Source organism: Chlamydotis macqueenii, chromosome 10 (genome assembly GCF_036417535.1).
Source record: "Chlamydotis macqueenii isolate bChlMac1 chromosome 10, bChlMac1.mat, whole genome shotgun sequence".
Taxonomy (NCBI): Eukaryota; Metazoa; Chordata; class Aves; order Otidiformes; family Otididae; genus Chlamydotis; species Chlamydotis macqueenii.
This window is the reverse complement of record NC_141565.1, coordinates 21408866-21429413: the sequence shown is the minus strand read 5'-3', so window position 1 is coordinate 21429413 and position 20548 is coordinate 21408866. Positions and strand designations below refer to the sequence as shown.

Sequence of the window (20548 nt, the reverse complement as noted above, 5' to 3'; positions counted from 1 at the left end):
GATTCTTAGTGCCAGTACTGACTTCTAGGCTAGGTGCCAGATAACTAATAAAACATAATTTATTCTCTTCATCTTGTTTGTCACTTCTGTAAGACAGGTATTCTTGTGGCTCCTTCCTCAAAGTAGTTTGTCAATGGTGGTGGAGCGTAGAAAGCAGGTAAGGGTATCTGGTACGAGCAGTGGGAAGGTGAGGTGTAGCAGCGGTCTGTGAGCGTTGGATGAGTGCAGTGGGAGAATGACTCACATGCGTAACAACTATGTCTCCGAGCAAGCAAAGAGTGCGTTACTGAGGAAGCCTGGCTTTCTCCTTGAACTGTTAGGCCATCCTTTGGAGGTGGGAATGAAAAAGAAGAGTGAAATAACCTCATTACATCAATTCTAGGGCCGATTTCAGAAGCGCTTCAAGTAAATCGCACACAATCCCCTGCAAACGTACAGGTGATCACAGAGTTGTTGCTCATAACTGCAGTGCTTTCTGCAGACCTCTCTAGCTGTCACGGTCCCATGTAGTAACACATTTGGTACCCAGCGACTGGGAGATGCTACAGAGTGTCTGCTGCAGTTGCTAACCTGTGTTTCAGACCTGATTTTGGACTGGAAGGGAGAAAAAGCACGGAGCATTGGGCATTACAGCCCCTCATTGCAGCCGGCCCCCAAGCAGTGCAGCTGCCTTTAGAAACGTGGGCGTTCTGTGTTCCTTTTGCAGGCTCGTGGGTCTGTGTGTTTGCTTCACAGCAGTGGGACTGATGAGAACCACAGATTTCACTACACGTGCAGGCCAGCGTGTGAATATTTCCTACTATCTCAGTAGGAAAAGTCTGAAACTGATCTGTTTTCAAAGATCATACTCTGATTGCCACTGTGCCTTCTCCAGCATGTTTCCAGGTGCTTTACAGAAACAACGCGCAAGGTGCTCTTGGCCAGTGGGCAGCAACTTGGATGTTAAATATTTGCCGTGGGGAGGGAGAACAATTCCTCTCTTGCCTGCCTGCAGGACTTTTACAACATAATTATTTCAGGCTTTCTGGTTCAGATACAGCTGAAATTGGTTTACTTTGAATATTTATGGCTGCTCCTCGTCCATCTCCCTGTTCTTACAGCTTTTTACCTTTACCCTGTAACTGGCAATTGCTCTTCCTCGAATACTAACCGGTGTCCCCCACAGAAAGGGCCCTCCTCCGGGACCGACCGAGTGAAGAAGGGTGGATCCTATATGTGCCATAAGGTAATGTGGAGAGGCCTCTGCTATGTTCATATCGATCTTTCCTCTGAAAGTACTTAATTTAACAATGTAATTATCTTCTCACAGAGTGTTATGGCAGCCCAGATGCTTTTTAAGGGGTTTCATGCAGTTTAAGGAAGAGCAATACCTAATGTTTTTATGGAGTTCTTCTTGCTTAGCCTGGAATGAAAACAAACTGCTCTACCCAGTGTGGTTTTTTAGACGTAAAAGTTAAAATTGATGTATGCCTCTAATGCTATTTTCATTATACTGCCCGAGTGATACTTCTAAAAGTATAGCTGTGACTTTTTTTTAGTTTTAGAATGACTCTGGATCCAGAAAGAATATCAAGTGTTAGCAGAAAGATTGCTGGGAGATGTTTTAAACTCTGTTCATGCAGCACTGGAAAAAATGCTCGTTGTAGATCTCCTTTTTCATTAAAGCTGTCCTGTTCTTTTTCTCTTTCAAAGCCTGCAGCCTGCAAATCTTTCTCATAATTAGATTAAATTTTCTACAGTAAGATCCCATTTTTCTACACCGATTTCCTTCTTAGGTGAAATCAATGTCAGATGTTAATTAGCAGTTTTGATTAAATTAACACTGGAATAGACTCTTCTGTGATGAATGATGTGACCCATTTTAAAGGCTTATGAAGATTCCAGTCTGTCCTAGTCCTCTTTTGTAGGTGATAAAAGTAGGCTGTGTATCAAGACAAAACCCCACTGAATACTACTGGTACAAGGGCTCTTTATTAGGTGCCTAAAAATCTATTTGGACTAACCTGTTCTACTGCTGTTCCACCTCTCTGGGTTGGCAAAGGCTAAAATTGCACCATTTTACTTGTACACTTAGCAGCTCCTTTTATTTTCCAAGTAGTTCAGCTTCTCAATCCTGCAGCGCGGTGCCGAGGTTCGGGGCGGACCTCTGCAGTGTGCCGTAGCAGCGCACAGTGTTCCTGTGGAAGGCTGCTGCCAGTGCTGGTGAGGAGCTGCTGTTTCACTCTCCTTCGACGGACATGCTGTCAGCTCCTGGAGTCTGACATCAGGGGCCCGCTGCCTCTGCGGGACAGTGCGCTTCACGGAGCTGGTCCCTTGGTGACAGCGCCTGTTTCAGTTGTCACCGTCCTCGCAGTTGTACAGGTTCATGGTTTCAGTCACTGCACCCTAGCTCCTGAAGGGGTCTGGGTTTAAAAACTACCTTCTCCTCTCTGCTCTCCTTTGCCCGCTCTGCCCCCCCCCCAAAATAAAAGGGAAAAGAAAAAAAAAGGAAAAAAGTGCGTTTGATTTTTAACCCAGCTGTTCCAGAGCCTGCCTTTTTTTGTTTTTTTTTTTTCTTCCCTGTTGGAGGCCTGTAGCTGGAGGAGCGGAGAGGGAGGATAGGAACAGAAAGCCTGAGCTAAATCTCTTGATGTAACAGCAAAATGAGGCTGAACGTGAATGGGTTGTACTGGAGATGCTACATAAGCGCAGAGTCTGCTGCCCCAGTGCTTTATTGGTGATGTGACCAGCGTGCCTGTCCTTCTGTGCTACGACGGATAACTGCTTCTGGGCAGGCAGTCTAACTTGATGCAGCAAACGGCTTAAACCGGTTAGTTCTGCAGCTTGGAAGCCACTGTTCCGGAAGCCAGGTAACTGAGGATCCAGAGCGCTGCGTATGGCACAGGCTTTTCTCTCAAGGAGTGCAAGTGTGTTAACGTGCAGTGAGTCACGGCAGATCTGCACCGGCCGTTTTGTAGGGTTGTATGGCACACAACGCGTTACAGACCAGCAAAGATGTCCAGCCTTGTCCTGTGTGGATTCACTCGCTTGTGTATGACTTAACAGTCTTTCTTAAAATAACTTGTAGAAAGCACCTTGCAGCAGTCCTCTGAGTCTTTTAAGATGACAGTTTGGATCTAAATTGGTCTGTCACAGCAATATCAAATCCTAGAAGCACATGACAAGCAGTGCTGTGAATGAAAGCGCAGAGCTATTTTCCACCGACATGCATCAGTGGCACCAAATGGCTGTATCTGAGGGTGTGAGGACAAGTCCTGTCCCGTAACCTTGTGCTTCTTTCTTGCTTACAGAAATGAAAGGGCAATGACGCTTCCTCCTTTCATTTTCTGAGGTAGCTGCTGTGACTGCAGTGTTTGCAGTTGTCTGCTAGAACTATCTGAAATGCAGTTGAATCATTTTATCAGTGGCTTAATTTTAAATGTAAATGTTTTTATAGCCAGTAGTCCAGATCATATCTTCATTATAAATATCTCTGGAATGCTAGCCATGGGAATACTGGGAAGGAGCTTGCCTCCCATGATTCCTTTCCTCTTGTTGCATCTCACTCAGTGCATGTTTTTGACAGGGGCCAGTCCTTATTCATTTCTAGTCCTTCCTTAGCGTGCTGATACACAGGTAAAGGCGCTGAGATGCTCTCTCCCTCTGAGAAGAGAAGCAGAATGGTCACTTTAGCTTTCCCCGGAGCAGGATGTTATTAGTCGACACTCATTATCAGACGATGCCATTCAGGCTCCCTGTTGTATCAGCTGCATCTAGTCTCTGTCTACAGTGGGATTTCCCTTATATCTAACACCGTGATTTTGATCCGTGTCAGTTCATTGATATTCCAACAGCATTTGAGATGTTTTGCTATATTAATCTAACAAGCTGTTGCCTAAGGAAGCACGAGCTGTGACATGCTCTGAAGTTCATTTTTTCTCCTCTTACTCCGCAGTCTTACTGCTACAGGTATCGCTGTGCGGCCCGTAGCCAAAACACTCCCGACAGCTCCGCTTCAAACCTGGGATTCCGCTGCGCAGCAGACACCTTGCCGGAGCTGCCGTGAGCAGGTGGGCTGCCGCGCTGAGAGGCGAAGGGCTGAACTTCACCCAAGGAAGAGGAGATGTGTGCAGTGTCGCTTCCTGATGACACAACTGAAAATCTAGCGCTTAAACTTCTACTGGGGAAAAAAAAAATCCAACAGTACTCAACATTGCTTGAAGAACCTTCATGTATTTATCCTTGGGGAAGCCGGCCCGGACTCTTACCCCGACCAAACTTTTTATCAGTGGATTCTGTTGGTTTTGGCATAAGTATTCTGGAGTTAACTACCACAAAACTGAGCAGAAACATGCTGGTTGTGTTTTAAAAGGTTAGTTAATAGCTCCCTTAGAAAAGATCTTTATAAAATAGTTGTATTTATGTATAGTTAGAATTTCTACACTCAAATCCAATAAACAAGGACTTTATTAACTTCTAGCCAGCTTTAAAAGAAAATTGAAGGAGTTAAGGAGAGAAGAGGACTGGAAGACAGACAGTGCTCCACGTGGGCCGTCAGTGCTGCCCCTGTGTTACATTCCTGTTGCAGTGACAATTGGGTCCAGCCGTGTGCTTCGCCTGCTGAGATACTGGTTCCTGTTTACAAAGTGCCTTCTGCAACTGCGGGGTGATAATCCTCAGGGTGATGATGATTAGACGTGTACATATTTGAATAAAATTTCAATGACTTCTTTATGCTGAAGACTTGCAGTGATTGAAAAACCGCGGCAGTTTCCTTTGAATTTCTCTTGGACGTGGTGTAGGTTTATTTTGGGGACTTGCAGATGGCAAGGAGGAAGGGAAGTGGGAATAACGAGAGCTACCTCACGTTGGGATCTGCCCGTGTTTCGGCAGGCCTTTCACAAAGTGTTTGGCAGGGCCCCTCACCCTGGGACACGTATCTGCTCACCTTCCTGTGCCAGGCAGTTGCTGGCTCCGTGGAGCCTGAACGAGACACGGGCTGTGCGGTGAGCTCCGCAGCAGCGCGGCAGGCGCCCGTGGTGCTGCCCTCCCCCAGGCCTCTGCCTGTGTGTAAAGCGGCCCAATGTCTCTGCCACGAGAAGGGATAAACGTTATCAAAGGTTTTGCCTGGAGTGGTTTTGGTTTTTAATCTGGAAAAAAAATCCTTGATAAAAATAGAAAAATCTCATATAGAGGAAAGTTGTTACGACTTTATTTAACTAAACAGCTTCATGATGCCCCACGATCAGGTGTGTGTCAATACTCACTGTGCTGTGGGTGGCAAGTGGAGGGAAAGGCTTTCTGTTCCCTGGAGAAGGGGGAATGTGTCCCACTCGCAGCGAGTTTGTTTGCGTAAGGGTTACTGTGTTTTAGTGCAAGATCCTTCATTAAATGTCCTCAAACTGCTCTGATCAGATTTCAGTGTGAAAGTAAATCTCCAAGCGTGAGTGAGCATTGAGTATCGATAATCATTACTGCACGGTGAGAGTAGAAGGGGGGGAGGGTTACACGGAGCTCAGTCTTGGAGCTGTTTGGAATCACTGTCAGAGAGCATACAACTGGGAAGTGGGAGACTAGGACTCAATGAAGATGAAAGGAACCAGAAGGAAAAAAATGAACAGAAATTCATCAGGTTGCAACAAGGGTCTATTTTCTTTCTTTCTTTTTTTTTTTTTTTTTTTTACTCCCTTGTAAAGGATTTTTTTCCTTTTTAGTAGGATTTTGCTGCACATCCCAGGCAGGTGTAGCGCTAAGGCACAGCCGATAAAGGCCATTGCCAATTGCCACGATGGTTTAGAACTCTCTGACAATGTAGTCCACATTCTTGCAAGGCCTTTAAGGTGGCTGGCTGCTTTTAGCAGTCCAACATCCCCTTGTTCTGTGCTGTGGCAGTCTGCCCATACCAGGTAACTGATACCGTTCGCTTGCTAGAAGCAGCACGGGCTGGCTGGGACGGAGCGGGTAGGATTGCACGGAGACAGACGGCTCGGCTGTGTTCTCTCGTTTAAGGCTGGTGATGCGAGGACTAGATATCGCTAATGGTGTGAGGAGGTTTGTGTGTTGGGGTTGGTTTTTTTTTTTTTTAATCTACACTTCCTTAACTACTCAAAATCATGCCAAGTACATATTCATAACAGGAAGCTAATGAACAGTGCTGTCATCTTGAAAACCCATCTAATCTTGAGGAAGAGGAATACAGATGGTATAAAACTAGTCCTGAAACTTTTTCCAAGAGAGAAAGGAAGTCGATGGGATCATCCGCTCCCAGCCCTCCAGTGCTGCAGGCTGAAGGTGGCTGGCGCGCTGCCCTTCGGGAGAAGAAAACCAGAGAAGCCTCCAAATAGGACACGAGACCTTGCAAGCTCAGCTGAGCTCGTATCTAGCGCAGCCTGCACTGAGTTACAGGCCCTGGAGAACTTCCCGTCTGCAGAAGCAGGCACCCTTAATTAGGCAAGGAATAAAGTTAATGGCCACTCAGCTTGTTAATTACTTTGGACAAGCAGCTGAAATCCTTTGTGATCTTTCTGTACTGGCAGAAGGGACACTTAATGATTAACCTTAAGAAAAATCATGTGGTTACCCTTCTCTTAAATGAAAACCACAGCCATATGTAAATTTCAACAGCAGTTCTTTGTTAGGCAAGCATGAAGATATGTAATAAATGGGGAAAAGCTAACACTGAGATTTATCTAGGAAGTATAACTAAACACAAAGTAAGCTTTTGTTTAGCAAATAGCAAAAGAAGAGCAGCACAATCTCCCTTCTCCATTGGCAGTATCAGGTTACGCTTTCAAGTTCAAATCTGAGTTGTCCTTTTTATTTAAAAAAAAAAAAAAAAAAAAGCTGCTGATGGCCTGCAGAACAGCACATCCCCTGTGAGCTGCGCTGCCTTGTGTGTGTGTTTTGTCCAAGGTTCTGACTGCAGTTAAAGCCCAAATTGTGCAAAGCAAATAACCCAGGGGCTCGTGCCACTGATGGAGCACTGTGGCGTGACTGTTAAAAGCAGCACTGCGGTTTATCAGTCTTGTGTATCAAAGTCTGGGGAAATTCACAACAACTCTCTGTGAAGCTTCCTTAATTCTAGAAAGGAAGTGAAGTAACGTGCAGCTGCAGAGCGCACCCCGTCCGGTAAGCTCTCTTGCTGGAAAGGAACGTGGACGTGCTGCTGGCTGTTACTGCAGCACTCCTATTAGAGCAGCCCTGGTATGATTTAAAAAGATGGAGTGGTTGCACTTCCCAGAGCGTGCAGCGCTGCGCCGATCACACAGGGGCTAAACGGCAATCAAACCGAACTGGTCACTTAAACCCGATTTGGCAGGCAGCTAGATGTGACTGGGGATGGAAACCAGGGGCGGACAACGAAGCACTCAGGCTAACCTTCCTGCGCAAGTTTCTTACATCAGTAATAATTAGCTACTTATGTTTTGTGGAACAAAAAAAATTATAGCAAGTAATTAAAAAAATAATTTATTTTAATGGGATTTAATAAACCTAATGCCCTTCTTGCAAATGTCAACATTCCTTGGTGTCATTCTCTTGTGTATCTTTCAGTGAGATTTCTCGTTATCACACGTCCTTTTTGCGTGCCAATGTTAAAGTTCGTTCTTTCTGAAGGGCACAAATTGGGAGAGATGCTTTCTCATACAGCAAGCTGTGAGAAAACAAAAAACCACCAGGCTTGGCTTAGTAACTGATTCTGAAACACCCCGAAGCTCCACCGCTCCCTCCTACCGCACCATACACCTTGAAAACAGTCTCTAGGATCTCGCATGTTTCAAGTTATTCTTAAAAAAATCTTGTCATCTAGCCATTACTCAAAACCATGCGTGCTTCCTTGGTGGAACACACAATTGGAGTTTTATTTAACTGCTAAAGAAAATGATATTTGTTAGGTTTGCTTAGGGACTGAAAAGCTACGGAGAGCTCCCTGAACAAGTGTCCGCTCTGGAAAAGAGGGAGCTGTCCCAAGGCAAGAAGGAAGCACACCTGCGGGAACCGCAGTAGCAAGGTTTTCTCAATCTGTTCTGTTCCTCTAAGGGCTTTTGTTCTCTATGAGGTATTGGCAAATTATGGAATCTTCCAGAATAATCATACGAAAGTTCCTCTCCAGCAGAAATATCAGTAGCTGCAAAAAGTGCCAGTTTAGGCACCATTGAGTCAACTCGAACTGGCACCATAAATAAATTTGGTTCACAAGAATGATTCAGGAACCTGCCCACGTTACCAGTGTACGTGGGGTCAACAAAGGTCTCCATTATCTGACCGCTGTGGAGGTGCTCCCTCACCGCTATGATATAGTTGGAATCCGCTGATGTCTGGGCCTGACTTCTTCTACGTGCTTCGTTAAAACCTAAAACCTCACCAGCATATTCACAAACAAATCTTCCTTTAGCTATGAATTCCAGAGTGCGAAGACCCCACCCCTTCTTCTCAGTCTTGAATACCTCCAGTCGGAATTGCAGGCCCCTCTGAACAACCCTGTTTTGACAGGACTCGCCGCACTGGCACATGGCATTGCATTCAAAAACGGGCCTGGCGTACTCCTCCTCTTCGTCTGGAGGCCTGAGGCACAGACTGGTGTAATTTTCACCACGGCAAAGACACGAGCACACATGAACCACGCAGGAGCTGGTAAGACAAGAACATCCTGGAAAGGTGATTTCCGTGGGGTCGATGTCTCCGTCTGCTCCAGCCACGTTGTCTGGGCTATACTGCAAAGAGAACGAGAGCCAAATCCTTGTCACCTTCAACGCTTTTTCCACAGAGGGTATCAAACTTTTAAGAAGTTTGTGTTTGGCAACGACTGAACTCTGAATGTGGGGAACTAAAATAATGAACGCTTATTTTTCTGTAAACGCCTAACTCAAATTCTAACTTTTCTAAAAGATTTTAAAGAACGCAAATCAGATATTCCATATAGACCAAAAAAGAATCAATAGTCTGTTAGTGACTGAATTTCTCAAAATAGTCTACTAGCCAGAAAATAAAAACACTCTTAGCAGGAAAAACACGTCAGCTAATTGGATCTAGTCTAACAGATGTGATTTTTATTTATAGAAATGGCACAGCGTCTTTAAAGTAATTTTCCCTCCTTCAAAACGCTCGATACACTACTTACAAGGTTAGTCTATAGATATTTTAAGTCACAGAATTTCAAATGCCCATTTTTGTTAAAAAGGAAGATACTTTCAATTTATCTCTTCAAAATGTTGCATTCAAACTTGCTGCTGCTAATCACGATGGAAAACAAGGGTGCTGTTGCACAAGCGCACCTCCACGTATTTAGAAAAGCGGAGCTAAGTACTCTGTTGTCAGGGCAGAACGTGGGGTGGTATTTGCTTCACCGTACGTTCTGTCTGCGGGAACAGATGTGGTTCAGTTCAAGCAACCCCAGCTGCAAGGCAGGTTCTCAAAATCACACCGATGCCCCCAGCAGGTGAGTGATTATAGAACCACGGACCGTTGCAAAAGAAAAGCTGACAGAAACTTTGCCAAATTTGAACATCAAAATCTAAAGGCAGCTACACGTATATTTTTACTTTCTTCTCAGCATTCATCTTGCAAAGCTTTATTTAGAAAACTGAAGTACGTGCTATATCTAAATATTACGTTTCATAGTAGCTTATGTCTGGCAGCTTCTGGGTGTTGGGAAACATGCCAGTTCATTCAGAAGGTTCTTTTTTTTTTCATAAACATCAGCTTTCTCGGCCATTTGGCTTTTACCCACAGCCAAGTTTAATAGTCCCTTATCTGCTCCCACCTTCTCCCATTCACGGACCACACGCTTTCCTATTTCTGTTCCGTACCAGCACACCATGCAGTTTAGGAAGATCAGGGTCTGCTTGCATTAGGTTGTTTTTTTTTTTTATCCCAACCCCCTCCCCCCCCGGGCTTATTAGAAGCTGCTTCGTTCTGTTTTCTAAAAACTTTCTAATATCACTGAAGCAAACTCCTAGGCAACAAGGCGTACTTGCAGGAAATGCGTTTGGAACTTACTGCAAGCAGTACAGGAGAATCACAGAGTGGTCTGGGTTGGAGGGGACCTTAGAGACCATCCAGTCCCAGCCACCCCGCCCTGGGCTATGGGCCATGCCTGAGAAACTACCAAAAATGCTTAAAGGACTGGCTTGTATCTGTAGATTATACCGCCTCTGTAAACACCGAGCAGCGGGAAGCGCCTGCCAAGCCTGTCAGATTTTTACTCCCGGTCTTTACGCCCCGGGCCGCGCTGGCCGCTTGTGCCCTTTGTCCCCTCTCTCCACCTGCCCCCGGTCTCCCCGCTCCCTGGTCCGGTTCCCGGGGCGGCCGCAGCTCCCACCCCTACCTGAAAGGCCGGCGGGGCCTCTCCGGGCGGCCACAGCCCCACCGGTACCGCCTCCCGCCCGCCGCTCAGGTCCGGCCCGGCCGCCATCTGCCCGGCCGCCATTGGACCGGGCCCCGCCCCCTGGCCCTGTGGGGATTGGCTACGCAGACACAAGCCTCTCTGTGGTTGGGCAGCGGGAGTGGTGTGTGGCGCATGGCTGCGCAGGCGCTGTGGTCGCTTCGAGCCGCGGCGCGGGAGCGGGAGCTAGAGCCAGCCAGGTGCTGGCGGGGAGCCGGCATCTTGCGGCGCCGCTCACCTCGGCGAGGCTGGTGCTTCCTGTGATACGTGTGAACGTGCTCAAAACCGAATAATTATCAACCGTTAATTGCAAACTACTGAGCAATTTTAATTCATGTGACTAAATCCTTGCTTATTTTGAAGGTATTCGAGTTTTGTTTTGATGGTTTGGTTGGTTTTGATTTTTTTTTTTTTAATTCTTCCTGTCTGGCTTACACTTATAATTAACTTCTTATGTTTTCTATTTTTTAAATAAGTTAATGTATTTTGTAAGTTGTCACTTTTGTCATGTGAGTGGGAATTCTTGTGTTCACATCTTAGAGGACCTAGAAATTGTGCCAGGTGTAGCTCAGTAGCGGACACAGCTGTCCCCTGCTGTCTGGGGATGGAAAAAATATTGGCAGGTTTTGTACCAACACGAATGCAGAGCAGGGCCCTAATTTTCCCCTTGGCTGCTTTGTCAGGAGAAAATTCAGGCAGGTTAGTTTTCTGGATGAAGGGAGAAAAGGACCTACAGAGCCAAGCTCTGGCTGGATCGAGAAGGTCTCAGCAACACCATGTATGATGTTCTTCTGAAGCAGTCGTGGCAAAGTTGCTTCTCCGCAGCCTGATCCTAAGGTAAGAGTAGAGCAGTCACAGTTGGTCTCGCCTCGCCTTTTCTCAGTGAACAGCAAACTGAGCTGTGGCTAGGAAGGAGTCATACCTGTGTTCTTTGGATACCAGTGGTTCCGCTAGCTTTTGTATTTGCCTCTTGAGTCAGTTGTTTTGGGGCCTAAGGTTGAAGAAGCTTTTGCCATCTTTTCACCTCCTTTTTCCCTTTGTGTGAGCCATGTGTTTTGCTTTTGAAGTCAATTGTCACATGCAGAAATAAGTTCTTCAGACTCAAGAGACAGAAACCCCTGGAACATGCTCTGTGCCCTTCCAACAAGTACTAGTTGTGTCTCTCTTTCCTTGCGGTGGTTAGTAATGTGACTTTTCTGTTCCCTCTTTCTGCAACATCCAGGAAATTTTGAAAGAGACTTCACCTGTTCTGTCCCATTCCTTCTGCCTGTGAAGCGGAGCTGAGCAGCACCAGGAGAGGTACAGGTGAGATTGGACAGTGAAGTCTGTGTTTGTGGGTCGGACAGTTAATGGGGATAGCAGAACTGATAGGAAGATAACGAATGAGTTTGTGTAGGATTGCACTTAGCCTGTAAGAGAAGGGAAGGTGGAGCTGCGGGAGGTCAGTGCCTCCCAGTGTCTGGCCAGTATAATTTTGGGGAAGACTTTGATCCGTTTAAACAGATCACTGTATGCTGCTGTGATTGTGAAGGAAACATACCTGTACCGTCAGCACTTCATAACTGAACAGAATTAAAAAGGTGGAAGGCTTTAAATATGTACAGCCTGTCACTCTCGGTTTGTCCACCCCAGCCGCACTGCCCGTCCACTTCCCGTGGACGCGCTGAGCCCTGCCTTCCTGGGGTTGACGCTTTCAGCCTGCGAGTACTTATCATTGTGGGGAGGGTGGTAGTTCAGTTTTGTAAGATAGATGCTGAAATGTTAACTGATTGCAGATATTAAAATATACTCTGTAGTTTAGGGCTTTCTGTTTTTACCGAGTCGACCTTTAGATCAAGACACACTTAATTGGGCTGCTCATCCTTAGTGCCAGATGGAATTCTTTTCCATTTTTAAATGACATAAGTAATGAGTCATTACTCTCTAGTAAAAGAAACAGATTGCTTACATGTACAGGAGACAGGTTTTGGAAATCAGCAAAAGGTTATGGAAAATCCAGTGTTTTCCTCCTCCTCTTCCTTCTCCCACCGAGGGCTTCTATTGCATTGAGCTGTGAATGGGTTGAGCTGTTGAGATGTCTCAAGTTGGGTGAAAAATTGATGAAAGCTAATTTTAATTTCTTATGTAAAATTGTTGTTGAAAGAAAGCTTAAAAAGGAGCTGAAAGCCTGAACTGTGTGTGAACTTTGTGGTGCTGAACTAAGGCAGCTGGTGCAGCTGTGACTTTCTTTTGCAGCATGCTGTGCTGTCTCTAGGATGAGTCTGTGTGGATCATTGCTCTATGATACATTGCATGCATTCAGCTGTTGGTTTTTCTCCCGGTATAAATAACGCTTTCTGCTCGTTAATCATTTTTATGACTGTTCTCTGCAGTTTCTCAGATTTCTTAATATCCATCCGATAATTGGAGTTTGGAAGGTTAACTGTGCCTGGAACGGTGAGTTCATGTGAGAGCTGTCTTCGTCTCACTTCATCACTGAATTTTTGTGGCTGATACTGTATGCTGTAGCAAGGTGGTGGAGCTCAGGGGTGTGTGTCAACCTGTGACTCATCAGACTGCGAGTAAGGGAACTGTGCTCAGGAAACTAGGCACAATCCTAGTCGAGAAGAAATTTGAGATAAAGATTCTTGTCTTTTCTGGTAGGCAGAAGGCCCTGGAATCAAGGAAGCTTTTTCTAAGATATTTCTTTCTAATGTCATTGTGGTGGAAGCTGCGAAAGCTCAAGGGATTAATACAGTGATTCCATGTATTTGTAGTGTTGTTGTTATCAGTACTGTTGATTGGAAGGAAACTCTGGGGATGTGGTGCAACCCTTTCTTCAGCTGGGAGTGTTGCCAATGCTTGATCAGGTCACCTGTGGCTTTTTTGAGCTTACTTCTTGAAAACTCTCAAGGCCTGAGATTTCACAGCCTCTCTGGATACCAGTTTAAGGGCTGTACCAACCTCCCAGTGAGAGTTTTTTCAAAAGATCAAACCTGAACTTTACTAGCTGCAGTTGGTTTTTTTTTGGTTTTGTGCCTTATTTATCACTACTGAAAGGAGTTTGACTCTTGTTATCTTCATAATTCCTCTCAATAGTATTCCTTTAGATACCCCATAGTGTCTTCCTTGCTGGAGTAAACAAGCATATGTCCCTCAGACTTTTCTTATTGATTGTATGCTTAGTCTCCTGATCGTCTTGGTAGCCCTTTGCAGGATCATATCCCATTTTTCTATGTATCTTTTGAGCTGGAGGGCCCACAGCTGGCCGCAGCTTGCATTGCTGCCTTATCGTGCCAAGTAGAGAACATTAATAACTTTTCTGGATCTGTGTTGCTCCTTGTGTAGCTTGGCATGAGGTTTGTCTTATTTGCAAGAAGAGTGCACTTTTTTTTTCCCTTTTAAGTATTTTATTTTACATTGCAAGTGGCTTCTGTCCGACTTTGTTCTGAATAGGTTGTTCAGATAGTTCTCAGATAACTACATTTGCTGTTTTACTTGAAAAGGAAGTACATCTCCGTGTGATATGCTGGAGATGTTTCCTGCAGGAGACCTAAAATGCGTTGTCATGGCGTTGAGTGCAGACAGGCCAAAGGGACTTCAGTCTGTCATTCCTAGGTTGAGAGTTGGTTACCTGTTTGTCTTCTTGCTTCTCTGGTTAATCTTAGACACTTTTAAAATTTTTTTTATTCTCTTGCTTACAGACTCTTCTCTTTGGGCTGCTGCCCTTCTCATGTTAAGTCTAATTCTTCATTTGATTTGACCTTCATTTCTGGAAAATCATCTCCATCAGGCTAGTAGGCATGTACTCTCTATCCTTCTGCCAGTCTATTGCGCATCTATTAGAATATTGATTTGCAGAGAGTGAAGTATAAAAAAAAAAATCAACATCCCATTAGGTGGAGGAGAGTGACAGTGTTGTAGTGCTAGTCAAGTTCAAAGACTAGTGTCTAGACACTAAGGTGATGGTTTTTTCTGCATGTGATCTTGGCTAGGCAGATAAGATAAAACACACACATCCTGTTACAGTTTTGTTTGCATGTGTTCGTGGCTGGAAAACTCATTACAAACAACTAAATTTTAAAAAGTATTGGTTTTGTAAAAAGGTTGATCACTTTTTTTTTTGGTAGTAAACCAGGAGAATATAAAGGTAGGTTATATAGACTCGTGCAGAGGTATGATCCACCTCCATGCACTGGACTGCTGTTATTGGCTTTTAAAATATAATAAATACATTAATACTCTCTACTAATTGCTAAGCTAGGAAACTAGATTTTGTCCGTTTACAGCTGGCAGAGTACACTGAAGTACTGTATGGGCTGGGAATTTGAAATAATGAGAGGCTGCAGTCTTCCTAGCAAGTCTGCTGTGGCATTGTGCAGTGGAGTTTGGCTGGCATGCTGCCTGCTTTTTGCAAGGCTGAGTTCATTATCTGAGTCACACCTGGCCCTCGCTGTGTTTGGAAGCAGGACTTCTGAGGGTCAGTCCTGAGCCTGGAGCTCCTGCCTGGTGAAGCTGTCTCCTGCTGTGCGCTGATGAGCTGGCTAAATCCTCCGTGTGGAATGAAGCGTCTGGTAATCGTGTTTGTAAATCCAAAGAGGGAGAAGTTGAAGATCAGTTTATTGAAGAATGCCTTAGCTGTGCGGAGAGAACTGACCTTGGAAAATGCTGTGTTTGAAAAACACAGTTTATCAAAGTATCTCCAAGTGCTTTGCAGAGATAGACGAACTTTGTTTCCTTTCTTGTACAGATAACAGAACTGACGCAGAAACACATGAAATGAGTTAACCAGTGGTTGAGCTATTGTTCTTGGTTATCAAAGGGCTCTGCATTTCATCTCTCATCGTATGCTGCTCTTGCAGCATCGGTTAGGTAATATGAGCCATAGATCTCTTTGCCAGTACAAAAACACTCGCAAAGTCTTCACTTTCATATGACTAAAAAAGTTACATAACTTAGTGTTTTGTTACATCCTCACAGGTAAACAAAACAAGTTTAGACTAATGGGAACAATTCAAATCTCACTGTGCAAATTGCTTCCTGATTAATAGCTTTGTATCTCAGTGAAAATTAGTCTCAGGATGTATTTTTGTTAAATAAATTCACATCTATAAAATACTTTGGTCTGAGAGCAGTAGGTGAGCCACTAGCAAAGACAAGAGGGACCACCCATCTGCTCGCTAAAATTGTAGTAACATTTTGCGGGGAATCTGTCCTGAGAGTATTGTTCTACTTTTGTTAACAGAGAATGCTGTATAACAGCATTGCAGTTAAATAGATTTCTGTGCAACAGTATTTCTTCAAAACAAACTCGTTACTAAGTGAGACATAGAACTGCCTTGCAGACTGAAGGAATTTCTTCCTTTGGAAGTGCACATCAAATTTCTTCTGTGCTCCCCACCTGGTTTGTGTGAAAAAACTTCATTTGACATCTGTGACCTCTGGCAAGCCCTGTGTAGATAAGGGAAATGTATTTGCACACTAGTCAGGTCTTTTATGGACTACGTACATAATGGACAGTTTCAAGGGCTTGAAGGCGCTGTTTCAAATTGATGTGTTAGTACTAGAGCGTGCTTAGCAAACTTCTGCTGCAAAATTTGGTTTGTACTTTCACTTAACATGCTGGGCTTTTCAGCAGTTTGCCAGAGACAGAGCGGCATGTTCTAGTGCTTGCAGGAAATGGGTAAATGAAGCCGAGGGAGTATCCATGTGGGTTTGCTGGGCTGCCTTTCACCAAAACGGTTGTTTGTGACTCCCGTGTACTGTGGAATACGCAGCTGAAGCCAGACTGAGGTCAAGCTTCAGTTTCCTGTTACAGCTGACAGGGACAGCGGCATCCTGTCACTGCGGGCCGCAGCTTGTCAGCAGCGCACTGGTTTGGGGTGCCTAGAGCAGTCACAAAGGTGGTTGTGATCGATGTGCCTGTGATAATAAAGATGTGTATCTGGTGCCAGGGTAGAGTTTGCTGCTGCTTAGGTTACTTTGTGTCCTGGTTTTGGCCACAACGCTTTGCATAGCTGGGTTTTGAGGGGTATCTACAGTTTATTTGCTACATGTTTTTCAGCCTTTACATTGCATGTTTACATATAGAAAGCAATACTGACCTTTTGTGCTCTGAGGCATGACTGCAGAGATTCATGCTGCACTCTGGCAGGGAGGGTTCACCATGCCAGGATCTTCAGATTTCTTTTGTCTCATGAAGATGTGTTCCCCTACTATTGGGGGGGTACTCCCCTCACCCCACTTTGTTTTTTCTTTGAGATACAACTTTCTCATCCCTGGTTATGATAATTAGATCCTAGAGGAGGTCTATTTAACTGTTCCTGAAATTTCCATGGAGAATTTCCCCTGGGAGACTGAAGGGACTGTGGTTTTTTTTTTTGTGTCTTATTGTGAGGCTGGAGACTTACGAAGAATCGCTGCGTGCTACAACTGTATCCTTCGTCTTCCTCAGTATTTACTGGAGAACAGAAAGCATCTGACCATGGGTAGAGAAGCAGAGGTTAACATACTTTTAAGATGATCCTGAACAACAATCAAATATGTTTTCCAAAATACTGCTGAGCTTTTCTAGTGCCTAAATTATTGAATGAACCTGTAATAAAAATTAAAATGATTACTTCTCAGTATGAAAAAAATAACTCCTCTAGGACTTCTCCAAACATGTGCCTTGGCTTTTTTATTTATTCTTCTCTTCTTGTTCTTGATTTTGCATTGCTAGTGTGACCCACAGTGTGTAAATATTCTTGTTGGATTGGTTCTTGTCAGCGGCTTACTGTCAATTCTGTTTTGTGTTGTTCTGATTCAAGGCATCCTCAGGCACATGTGCTGTGCATCAGCCGTATTTCCAGTCAGCGTGAGCCCAGAATCGATGTAGGTGTAGAGGGAAATGTAAAGTTTCATCTTGGCAAACACTGTGGTGATCTTTCAGGCTGTAAATGAAGAGCATGCGAAGGTTGTTGCACTGAATGTGAAACTAACTTGGTGCGCTCTGAGACTGTAGTGTTAGTCAGATTTTGTCTTACTGGTTAGCATTTCCTAAGAATTACTGGAATGCAAGTCATCTGAAAATGCACGTAGGCTAAGACTGATGGAAAACTATACTGCTCCATGAATAAAATTGAAGGTCGAGTCAGGAATAATCATTTTTTTTCTTCAGCAGGTGTTGGATGAGGCATGATAGATTGTGGAAAAAAAATCCTTTCAGTTCTTGTCACACGTAGCATCTTGATCTGCAGCCTTTCCGTTATTAAATGGTTTGACAGCAATAAAAATAGTTGTGTTTTTTTTTCCCAAGCAATATTTGCTTAATATATTACAAAGTTTTCAACCTGACAATTCTGTACTATTTATGCTTTCAAAAAGATTGTATTTTGCATTTTATTTGTATTTGCATTGTTGAGAAAGATGTGTTTTAAGAGAATAAAAAGGTCCCTTGCGTTATCTTGCTGCTCCTTAACTTTACTTTGATTTAAGCGAAATTCATAATTTTTCCTTGTTGGTATGACAACAGAAAACAAAAAGGTGAAATTAGAATAAGAATATAGATGAATGTTAACTGTATGTGCTGTAGCAGTTAAATAAATCATTTAATGATTATAGAATGGTAATTCAGTATGGCATGCAGTCAAACAGAATGCTTTTAGGAGGGGAGGAGCAGTATAAAGAAAGAATTATGTGCATTTAATGTAGTATTTCACTATGATAGTAAATCAATTCCCTTTGCCAAATTATATCAGCAAATTTATGATTCTATGCGTATCTAGAGCAGTTAATAAGCCATCTTGTATAGGACTAAGATATCTAGTTTTGCACTGTAATCTTTACATACAATTTATTTCAAAGGCATAACGCTTAAAATTTTCTGAATGTTCCTTCTAAAAGAAAATTTAGGAAGAAAAAAATAATGCCTTATTGAAAAAAAGAAGTTCGTTTACATAGCATTCCAGTTGCTTAGGGTTTAATTACCTTTCAAAGCTATTATTTTTGACGTAATCTCTCAATTTTTATCACAATGTTCTCTGTAACACTGTTTCTGCATGTTTCATGAAATGAAAATTTTCAAGTACCTCTCAGTCTTTCTGAATGCTTTACAGTCAAGTGCAATCCAGATAACTGGAAGCTGTGAGAAATGGTGTAATTCTGTATCCATAAGCGTGTGCAAGTCACCTGTAAGTGACAGCACTGTGATGGCAAACTCCAGGTAGGAGGAGGCATGACCTTCCCGATGCCCGAGGAGTGAGTCGGGAAATGTGATCTCTGTTCGTACCTCAGCCACGGCTTCTCTCCTCAGAAGCCCTCTGTAAGTTCTTCAGAGCTGGAACCATGAATGTGCACTGTGGAGTGATGCTCTCGAATGATACCTGCAGGTTCTAAAGCAGGAAAAAGGGGAATAAAAAAGGAAATTTGAAACTGAGCTGTACCCGAGCAAGTAAAAATTCATTTTCTGTACAGAACTTTGAAGATTTTAACAATCTGTTTAGATGTTGTCTTGCTCTTGGTGGCTATGTTTGTAATACTGCTTTCCTCTTAACAGTCCTTCATGAAACAGGTTGCTGTATGGATAGAGGGTCCAGAAATTACTTGTGTAGTGAGTGTCTAGCTAGAGAAACAATTTTCCATGAAAATTTTCTGCGACAGACACAGACAAATTAATTGCTTTTTTTTTTTTCTGGGAAGAGGCTGAAATTGCCGCTGTCACCAAATTTTTGAACATCATTAGCTATCCTCTGCTCTGTGGCAAGTTACTTGCCCTTTCCTGCTGCTGGGGAGTAGGGACAGCAGCCACCAGTACGGGAGGGGAGGAACAGGGATTGTTTGATAAGGTCAGAAGTGTTGGCCTTAACCATCCATCTGCAGTGCTCTGTGAAAAGGATATGTTTTGAATGTGTTTCGAAGTCGTCTCCAGCCTGCTGTTATCCTTGTTTGTTGTAACATTGACTTCTTGGAAGTGCTCATCCGTATAAAATGAGCAGACTGCAGTGGGGTTGCGTGTGTACAAGGCAGTTACGTGTGTGCCAACAGCACTGGTGTCAGTGAGGCCTGGGTACGCATGTTGAAAGCAGGGTCCCTAGGCTTTGCAGCCGTGCCGTAGCACAGGGCAGTTTGAGAGGCTGAAGGAGCCCTATGCAGTCCTTTCATTCCGTGGGGTTTCTTTCTGGCAGAGGGCAGCAGTTTGCATAATCCAACAATCAGTATGGGGAAAAAAAGATATGTATTTACCTGCTTCAGGTCACAGAATGGATAATAAACAGACGGTGGAGGGAAGGAGGACAGGGTCACGTTCCTAGATTTGGCTCCAGCTCACTGGGAGAACAGCCTGTAAAGAAGAGGCAGTGAATGCCTTTAGTATGAAACACAAATGAAAGAAAAGGGATTGATACCAGAGGGCAGTTAAGGACAGAGAAAACGCTGGCAGAAGATCCTAAGGGATCTAGCAGGTCAGATGGTGTGGGAGCTAGTTAGAGAATCTTGTGAACAAGGCTGTAGGACTCCTGACAACTGTATGATTCTCCCCGTTGGCTCCTATCACAGTGTAAGGCTTCTGAGGCGGAAAGAAGAAAGAAAGTGTTTTGTTTGTCTGAAGGACTATTTACATTTGTTTGTATACATCAGCTTTTTTGAGGCACAACAGGCACATACGTAATCTGTCAGCATGTTCTTCTCTCTTTACCCTGCTGAAACAAGTGTAGGGGAGGTGGTAGCCCAGTAGCAGCTGGATTCTGATTGTGTTAAACTCAAGTAAAGCACAACAGTGATCACCTTGATGCGTGCATAAAAATCCCCAAAGATGAAAAGAAATTTATTTTTTATTTTTTATTTTTTTTTTAGAAAAAGTTGAGTTGCAACAGAGCATTATGGTTTTGCAGGATCCACAGTGAAGACCAGAAGAGGAAATTTTGAGGTAATTTGTCATCAGGGAGGTAGGATTGTTTCCCTAAAAATTTTCATTTCACTAAAATGCAGTGAAAAATGTTCAGTTCATGGGATACAAACTGAAAAGCCAATTAAAGCCCTGCTCAGCCAGGATACTTTAAGCTATAGTAGTGTCTTGAGGAAAGGCATAAGGCAGGGGATGAGTGTGGCTGCTTTGTCGAAAACAGGCTTATATTCGGACACTTAGTCACTTAAGTTTTTAAAGCATTTATTAATACTAAAAATCAGTCAGCTTTTAATGGACCAGAGCACTGCAATGGTTCCCTTGTTGAC

General features: G+C 43.8%; 2 protein-coding genes and 1 long non-coding RNA gene across 3 annotated transcripts in view; 2 read left to right on the top strand and 1 right to left on the bottom strand.

Annotated features, from left to right (window-relative positions):
• The window catches only part of SUMF1 (sulfatase modifying factor 1), a 34480-nt gene extending 29760 nt beyond the window's left edge, over window positions 1–4720 (top strand). Inside the window, exons 8-9 of the mRNA XM_086755614.1 lie at window positions 1166–1225; window positions 3935–4720. Coding sequence (XP_086611740.1) covers window positions 1166–1225; window positions 3935–4045 — 171 coding nt within the window. The 3' untranslated portion in view covers window positions 4046–4720. The remainder of the gene's footprint in view (window positions 1–1165; window positions 1226–3934) is intronic.
• A 2362-nt stretch (window positions 4721–7082) lies between these two features.
• On the bottom strand, window positions 7083–10390 carry LOC104483526 (histone-lysine N-methyltransferase SETMAR). Its single transcript, XM_086755607.1, has 2 exons — window positions 10304–10390; window positions 7083–8690 (listed from the first exon to the last, which is right to left on the bottom strand). The coding sequence occupies exons 1-2, from the start codon at window positions 10388–10390 to the stop codon at window positions 7893–7895; spliced, it is 885 nt and encodes a 294-aa protein (XP_086611733.1). The 3' UTR covers window positions 7083–7892.
• Window positions 10391–10629: 239 nt separating this feature from the next.
• Window positions 10630–17637, top strand: LOC147599572 (uncharacterized). The gene is made up of 3 exons (XR_015259538.1): window positions 10630–10723; window positions 11583–11665; window positions 17502–17637. It is a non-coding gene; the product is annotated as an uncharacterized LOC147599572 (long non-coding RNA).
• The last annotated feature ends 2911 nt before the right edge of the window (window positions 17638–20548 follow it).